The sequence below is a fragment of the Monodon monoceros genome, unplaced genomic scaffold (genome assembly GCF_005190385.1).
Source record: "Monodon monoceros isolate NGI ecotype Baffin Bay Population unplaced genomic scaffold, NGI_Narwhal_1 Super_Scaffold_5, whole genome shotgun sequence".
Classification (NCBI taxonomy): Eukaryota; Metazoa; Chordata; class Mammalia; order Artiodactyla; family Monodontidae; genus Monodon; species Monodon monoceros.
The window spans coordinates 114,286,634-114,294,680 of record NW_021703782.1 but is presented as its reverse complement, the minus strand read 5'-3'; the positions used below and the strand labels follow the sequence as shown (position 1 = coordinate 114,294,680).

General features: G+C 62.7%; 1 protein-coding gene across 2 annotated transcripts; it reads right to left on the bottom strand.

Moving 5' to 3' along the window:
• Positions 1-149: 149 nt before the first annotated feature.
• On the bottom strand, positions 150-7,940 carry FAM83H (family with sequence similarity 83 member H). 2 transcript variants are annotated; one of them, XM_029202170.1, is made up of 5 exons: positions 6,175-7,940; positions 5,269-5,730; positions 4,155-4,319; positions 3,944-4,068; positions 150-3,712 (listed from the first exon to the last, which is right to left on the bottom strand). In XM_029202170.1, the coding sequence occupies exons 2-5, from the start codon at positions 5,713-5,715 to the stop codon at positions 967-969; spliced, it is 3,483 nt and encodes a 1,160-aa protein (XP_029058003.1). In that variant the 5' UTR covers positions 5,716-5,730; positions 6,175-7,940; the 3' UTR covers positions 150-966. The 2 variants fall into 2 exon arrangements, with proteins under 2 accessions (XP_029058003.1, XP_029058002.1); XM_029202169.1 differs by having other exon boundaries at positions 5,269-7,940.
• Positions 7,941-8,047: the final 107 nt, after the last annotated feature.

The window sequence follows — 8,047 nt, the reverse complement described above, 5'->3', positions numbered from 1 at the left end:
AAAAAAAAGATACAAGAAAGCTAAGTGGGGAGCCTTGGACAGATTTTTGGGGGGCTGGTGACAAAGGTGGAAGGAATGCAGAACAGGGTGGAGTTGGGGTCTGCTGGGCACCTGCAGGGCAAGGACCACTCCCACCTCACGGGGCACGGAGACCCCTCAGAGCAGTGGGCTGGGCCTCAGGTGCCACTGCACCTTGTCCTCTGCCCTCATGGAACAAGAGCTCCGCATCCAGCCCCTTTCTGCGGCATGGCTGGGGATGGCACCTGTGAACATGCGTCTGCCAGGGACCTTTGTGAGGGCAGCACCCACAGTCCTGCACAGGGCAGCCCCTCGGGGGCCACCTCCCCACGCTGAAGGGATGGGCCGCCAGGAGAGCTGCCGGGAGGGTGGAAAGGGGCAGGGCAGGAAGTGAACCCGGTGACCTTGGATACAGGTGGGGAGGACAGGTCCTGAGAAGGGGGGAGGCCTTGAGAGAGGATGGGGCTGCCAGGCACAGAGGAGAGGCCGCAGCACAGCCAGAAGGCCACGAGCAGAGGGGACCCCTGAGACACAGACACCCTGAGACACAAGGACCCCAGAGAATGGGGGACTGAGGCACAGAGGTGGGCCCCCTGAAAGATGGGGGACTGAGGCACAGAGAGATGGGTCCCTGAGGTGATCCAAAGGGGACCTGAAGCCCAAAGAAATGGTGCAGTCAGACGCAGAAGGTCGGGTGGCGCTGAGGGTCCAGAGACTGAGGTGTGAGAAGAGCGGGAACTGGGGAAGTAGGGCGGGGGGCAGCTAGGGGCTGGAGCCCCCAGGGAGGAGAGGTCAAGGGGCAAGAGGCAGGGAGGACCACCGGGTGAGCCTCAAGCGGAGCCAAGCTCTGGCTGTGCTCAGCCAGGTTCCGAAGGCTTTGGCTGAGGACCAGGTGTTCTGCCTGACCGTGATGCCGGCACCCCGACCTGGGCTGGTGGGCCAGGAGACTCACTTCTTGCTTTTGAACGTACCCAGGAGCTTGGGCATGAACTTGCCCACCTTGCTGTCCCTGGTGTCCTCTGCCGGGCCCTCCCCGGCCCCCGGGACCCCGGGCTCCTCCTTTTTGCAGAAGACCTCGAAGCGGCTGTAGACGCGCTTCTCTTTGCGCATGCTCTCCATGCGGTGCAGCAGTCGGTCGCGCTCGGCGGCGCTGGCTGGCAGCGTGCGGTTCAGCCGGCCTTGGGTCCCCAGGCTGTCTGCGAGGAAGATGGCAGAACATTTGTCCTTGTCGGACATGTCAGGGGCCTGGCCGCCGGCAGCTGGAGGGTGGCCCAGCTCAGGGCTGCTCTGGGCCGGGGTCGGCGCGGGGCCTCCGCGGTGCTTCTGGCCGTGGGCGCTGATCTGCTCCAGGATGGCTTTCGTATCATCCCGCAGGTTGCTACTGTACAAGGCATTGGCCGTGGCCGAGGCCACGCACCCCCGCGGGCCCCGCTCATCTCCTGTGGCAGCCTCGGTGCTGTCAGCCCGGCTTGGCGATGGCCGCCGCGGGCTCTCAGGTTGCCCATTCTCCTGTGGCACCGGGAAGCTACCGTCATCCTCCGCGCGCCGCTCACCCCTGGGGTTCAGCAACTGCCGCAGCCGCGCAGACCCCCTGCGCAGGATCTCCATGGGGCCGCCAGGCACCTCCTCTGTGGGCCCGGTCTTTGGAGACTCCCCGGAGAAGGGGAGGGGGAGGCTGCCCCTGTGCTCCGGCACAGGGGGCACCGGGGACACTGGGCTTCCCTTGCGCTCAGGGTAGGCAGAAGCGGGACTCCCCTTCTGCTCGGTAAATCCCGTGGTGGGCCTGTCCCTGCAGCTGGGAAACCCTGCAGTGGGACTTCCCTTCCGCTCGGGGTAAGCTGAGGTGGGGATCCCTTTTGGCTCAGAGTGGGGTGGCTGGTGCGCCCCAGGCCCCTCTGGTGGGGGGCTGTCCCACCCTTGCGGGGAGGTGGAGCGGCCCTGGGTGGAGAGGAAGCAGGAAGGCAGCCGGTCAGCGCCGCCGCTGCTCCCGCCCAGTGTGTCCAGCAGCTGCGTGGCGGTGAGAGCGGCGGCTCCCGGCTGCCGCTTGGCCTCCTGGTGCAGCTGCTGCGTGAAGGAGTCGCGCAGGTCTAGCAGGCAGCTTTCGAGGCTGCGGTGCTCGCTCCCACCGCCCCCAGGTGCCGACACCTCCTCCCGCCACGCCTGGGACAGGATAGCCTTGCTGTGGCTGGCGACCGTGACTGCTGCCCCCATGCCGCCGGCGTCTCGATTCGGGCCCTTGTATTTCTCCAGGAGCTCGGCCACCTTGGTGGAGACAGCAGAGCGCATGGCCTTGCCACCGGACGCTGGCATCTCGCTCACCACCTGCTCCTTCTCCGCGGTGGCCACAACAGCTCCGCCCGTGCCCTCCGCCTGTGATGCGCTGAAGATGAGCGAGGAGCGCAGCCGCGAGCTGCGCTGGATCAGCGGGTTCGGGCGCAAGCGGAAAGAGTCCTGCTTGGCCAGGCCTGCCTCCAGGCCCTCGGGCTCGGAGCTGTCGCCACCACCGCTGCCGGAGCCCGGGAAGGACGTGGGCACACGGAAGCTCGAGGTCAGCAGGTCCCCGGCGGCCACCCGGCCCCCAGAAACCAACACGTCGTCTTCATAGGCCTCGGCCTCCATGGGTGTGGGCAGGCCCTCGTCGCCAGCATCCTCACCGTGACAGCCGCTCAGGTAGGAGGCGAGGCGCCAGTGCCGCAGTCCCGCCCGCCCCTTGGGCCGGCCTCTGCGCTCTGGCTCTGGCTTGGGCACAGTCTCTGGGCCTAGCCTCGTCACCGCTTGGCAAGGGAAGCGCTGTCCCAGGTTGGGGGATGGGGCCCCGGCCGGTTCCAGACCGCGGGGCCTGGGCCCGAAGGCAGGGTCAGAGCCATGGCGCACCTCCCGTGAGGCACTGGATGGCACGTAGTCCAGCCGCTGGTGTCCGTCCGGGCCGAGCTCCGGAAAGCGTTGCCCGGCGCCCAGCGTGAAGTCGTCATGGTCCGTGAAGCCAGGGTGGCCAGCGCGCAGCTTCTCGAACAGGCCCTGTGGGCGCGCTGGTGCAAGCTGCGGATCCCACTGGTAGTGCTGCTGGTAGAGCTGGTCGCGGTGGAAGTGGCTGGTCTGGAAGCGTAAGTCATCACCGTGGCCGAGGAATGTCTGCCGTGACACCTGTCGCGCGGCAGCGAAATTCTCCACGGCTCCCGTGCCGTCGGCGGCCGCGTAGCTGTGCCTTTTGAAGGCGTCCATCTCTTGGTGCCGCGCCTGAAACAAGCCCCGCGGGCCCAAGAGCTCCCCGCCTGGTCCGGCCTCGGCGTCCAGATGCCGCGACAGTGGCCACAGACCCGTGTGCGGCTCCAGGGCGCCCCCTGGCATCCGCGGTGGCTCCTCTCGACGGAGGGCCGACAGGAAGTGGCGGTCGGGGTCAAGGAATGAGGAGAAGCCCAGGCCTTCTTCCCGAGGCGGTGGGAACAGGAGGTGGGCTCGTTTGGGTAAGGAGAAAGGGGTCAACGCCCCGGTCACCTGGCCACCCATGAGGGGCCCAGCCCCCGCGTATGGAGCCAGGGCGTAGGCGTCCATGCGAGCTAGCGCCCCGGCGGAGGGTACCAGCGGCTCAGACTGTGCGAAGAGGATGCGGAATTCCTCATCGAAGCTGGAGACCAGCTCGCCCTGGAACACGTGTGCCAGACTCCGGTGGATCTTCTCGAAGGACCACATAAAGCTGGGAGTAGGGTGGGGCCAGTCAGAGGGAGGGGGTGAGACCAGTCAGTCAGGGGAAAGGGCGGGGCCAGGGTTAGAGGGAAGGGGCGGGGCCGAGTAATGACCCAGGCCAGGCTGGGGCAGGACCGGCTGGAGCTGTGTCAGGGGCTCCAGGAGGAGGGCTTCTGGAGAGGAGGCCCTTTAATGGGGAGGTGCTGGGGCTGGCGGCGGGGGGCAAGGGGGCTGCGCGCACCTGTAGCTCCCGCTCATCACCACGGCACAATCCACTAGGAGGAACTTCTCCTTCACGTGGCCCTTGAAGGACTTCCCAGTACGGCAGTAGTAGGTGGGGCCCGCCACAGTGCGCACGCGTAGGAACTGGGGCAGGAGAGGCGTTATGTCTCTGAAGAGGGATCTTACCCCTTCCCTCCCAGCCATCCCCTCCCCACCCTCCGGTCACTCACGTCCACGTGGTGCAGGTTGATGTGGCACTTGTCAGCCATGTCCAGGAAGTGCTGCGCGTTCACCTCATCTAGGAGGATGTAGACCGGGACGCGGCGCGCAGCGGCCTCCAGCACTTCACTGAGAAGGTCCACGTCGGTGAACATGTCCATCACCACGGCCACCACCTGCAGGGGGGTCGAATCAGGGACGGAGGACAGACCCCTCCACGGTCCCCACCATTCTCTAGCCATACCTCCACGCCCCCGCCCCCAGGGCAGGTTGTCTCTGGATGCCAACAATGGCCACTAGCTCATCCCAGGGGAGAGTGGGGCCCTGTCATGGAATGGGGGTCAGAAGGGAGGGGGCTATCAGAGGGGATATGGGGCTGCTGGTCTGCTAGGTGGCCTATGATGGAGCCTGAGGCAGGCACAGGGCCTGCAGCCTACTGGGGGCGGGCTGTCCTTCAGCTAGGGGCGGGTGTTCAGCCCAGGGCAGAGAGCCCTGATGGCGCAGGGGGCAAGGCAGATGAAGCCCCCAAAACACCCCTGCCTTACAGACGGCTGAGCTCCCAGGACCCCAGGGCAGGTATCAGGGCTGAGCCCGAGGCTCCATTTCTGCCCCTGGGAGAGGGTTGCCACGGGGGGGGGGGGGGGGGGGGCAGAGGCAGGGGTCCTTAGTGTCTGAACCTGCTGCCTTAGGGTCCATGGTTTAATAGCCTCCCTTTGCTATTTGCCAACTGTTTGGGGTGCTGAGGGCACAGGGGTAAGAAGCTGTCAGCTAGGTCAAGGGCAGGACTAGAGAGAATTCTCTCAACAGTAAAGCCAGGCAAGGAGGGACCCCAACCATCCCAGAGCCCCTGAGTTTCTGGGCACTGGCCATGACCCTGGGCAAGCAAACCTGTGCAGTCTGCAGCTTGCAATAACCAAACCCCTGATGACCCGGGAAAAAGTCTGCCAGGGAGCCCTCATCACAGCTCGAAGCCTGGAGAGGCCTAGCCAGCCAGCCCTGGCCCCGCCCTTGCCCCCTAAGCTGGGCATGCTGGTATTTCTCCTTCACCCTCACACTCCTATTCATGCTTCACGGTCCAGCTCAGGCTGCCCTTCCCCACTGCCTGCTGAGCCTGTGACAGCACACCTGCTGGGCAGAGCGGATCATCCTTCGAGCCTCATCCTTGATGCAGGGGCTGTCAGGTGGCGGCGGCTGCACCAGTGTGGTAACCTCAGTGCCCTGGAAGCCGAAGGTCAGGGGCCAGCCCAGGTCGAGTTCAGGCACTGCCTGGTCTGAGTTCACAGGCCAGTAGGTGCCCGAGGAGCCATCGAAGTCCACGTTGGGAGGGCTGCCTTCGGGGGGCTCGAGGGCAACGTGCTGTGGGGCCCGCAGGTGGCGGCTCACGTGCTCCAGCTCCTCAGGGCACAGGAAGGCAGGTGCCCCCTCGGACGCTAGGAAGCTGCTATAGGCCTCCGGCCCGCCCTCAGCCAGTGCATCCACTGCCAGGCGGTAATATTCTTTGTAGTGGGGTGGCAGGTACCCGGGTGCCAGTGGGTTATCCCCCTGCGAGGAGCTCTGGGAGCGATGGGCCATGGCGGGGCCAGGGACCTGGGGGAAGGGCAGGAAGACATGTTACAGAGGCAGGGGCTCTGGGCCCCCCCACACACACATGTGGACACACATCATAGAAGGGGCTGTCAGTGACCTTGCGTGGGCTGTGGAGTTCAGCCCGTGCCTGGAAGTCTTCCAGGGCAGCCCCAGAACCTAGCATGCCCCCTAGCTGGGGGAACATCAGAAGAACGCCCCGACACAGGCACCCCAGCTGTCTCTCGTCGCTCTGGCCGTACCGGCCAGGCCCCTGCTTTCACCAGGAGCCAGGGAGCATCTGGTGCCCCAGCTTCCCGCCAGGGGCTCTGGCTCCACACAAAACCCACTCAGGTTACTTTATGGCCTTGTGGACCCCTTCCTCCATTAAAAACAAGAAAACACTAATGATATTTTATGATAGTTGGAAGAAAGAAAATATAATCCAGCCTTTACTGTTATATTTACTTTTTTCTTCTGATTTTATGACATGAATGCATTTTCGTGGCCCCTGGCACTGTGCGTGCTAGACAAGCTGGGCCGCTGCCTGTGTCTCTGCCCCCAGTGCTGGGGGAACCTGGGCCGCTCCCTGTGCCTCTGGCCTGTTACCTCCACTGTAAAATGCACCTGTCTCAGCCATAAAGAAGAAGGAAATTTTGTCATTTGCAGCAACGTGGATGAACTTGAAGGGTATTATGCTAAGTGAAACATCAGAGAAAAACAAATACTGTATGATATCACTTGTATGTAGAACCTAAAAGAAACACACCAATCTAGTGACTGTAATAAAGAAGCAGAGACTCAGATGTGGGGGAGGGGGAGGTACAAAGTATCGGGTGTAAGATGGGCCCAAGGATGCCTTGTACAACAGGGGGAATAGAGCCAATAGTTTGTAGTAACTGTAAATGGAGTGTAACCTCTAAAAATTGTATTAAAACTTTTTTTTTTTAAATGCAGCTGTCAGGGTTGACCTGATAGCACACCTGGCCCAGGATACAGAGCTTGTCCTGGGATGCAGCGTTAAGCCCCATCCACAGACCCTGGCCACTCCTGCACCTGCCCTACAGGGTCACACACTCTGAGCACCACAATCCACTCGCTGACCTCTCAGCCCTCCGAACCCTGACCCCTGTCCACCATCCCATCTCAGACACCTCCCTGGGCCACACCCCAGGCACCAGCCCTCCCCGAGGCCTGTAATCCTGGCAGGAGCTTAGAGGCCTGTCCCTGCCAAGCCCGGCCCTGTGTGGCAGCAGCAACCTTTCCAAGTTTCTGGTCACTGCCTGGCTCCCTGCCGCACTCCGGAGGAAGTCAGAGCCCTTTGTGGTGGCCACTGGGCTCACCCTGCGCTCTAAAGGTGCCTCTCCACCTTCACTGCTCACCCCAACTTCACATCAACCACGCCCACTGGCTCCACTCCAGCCCACCTGCCTCCAAAGGGCCTGCATGGGGGCCTGGCCTGGGTAAAAGCGGTCATTGGTCCTGGAAGGCCAGGTGGGGGTCTTTATTTGGTTCCCAGGGCCCATCTCCCCAGGATCCCTGAACTACCTGGATGCTCATCCCCCTAGCCTGGAAGGAGGGTCCGCTGGAAGCCAATCCTGCCTAGCCTGTGGCTTCCTGAACATCGGTCCTGGCTGGGGAGGTGGTTCTGCCAGACAACCCAGACTGCCCCCACCCCCCCCACCCCCTGCAGGTGCAGCTGGACGCTGCTGACTGGATGGGGTCCATGGCCCGCTGGAGACTGTTGCCTGAGAAAGTTGGGGGGTCAGGATGACCTGGGGAACCTCTCCTGCCTACCTTCCCTGGGAGGTGACAGGCTACTGAATGTGACGTGGAGGTGGGGATGGGGCATAGCCGTGTCATTCAGTCACGCCTGGCGGAGATGCTACTTGGTCTGACTGTCTGAGGAAAAGCTGCTCTGCCATGCCTTAGAGGGGGCACCGTCCCCTGACTGTGTCTGGTTACACACGGCCTCACTGTACCAGGACCAGACTGAGGCTGAACACACGCGGGTAGGAGGTGTGGGCCTGTTTGTACTAGGTTTTCACCCTGTACCTGATGACACTGTTTTGGGGGGGGGGTCACACTGTATCTCTTTTAATTTAATTTTTATTGGAGTATAGTTGCTTTACTATATTGTGTTAGCTTCTACTGCACAGCAAAATGGATCAGCCACACGTATACATATATCCCCCCCACTACGCTACAGCGCATTAGGTAGAGCTCCCCGTGCTATCGATATGTTCCCATCAGTTGTCTATTTTATATGTAGCATCAGTAGTGTCTATGTGTCAATCCCAATTTCCCAATTCCTCCCACCCACCCCCCTCACACTACGGGG

What these genes read in the sequence shown, in the direction of transcription:
- FAM83H (XM_029202169.1), bottom strand. Translation starts at nt 5,715, where the DNA reads ATGGCCCATCGCTCCCAGAGCTCCTCGCAGGGGGATAACCCACTGGCA. An exon ending in TGATCCGCTCTGCCCAGCAG is followed by an intron (nt 4,320 to 5,268) that starts GTGTGCTGTCAC and finishes ACCCCCCTGCAG; the next exon opens with GTGGTGGCCGTGGTGATGGA. An exon ending in GTGATGAGCGGGAGCTACAG is followed by an intron (nt 3,713 to 3,943) that starts GTGCGCGCAGCC and finishes CCCTACTCCCAG; the next exon opens with CTTTATGTGGTCCTTCGAGA.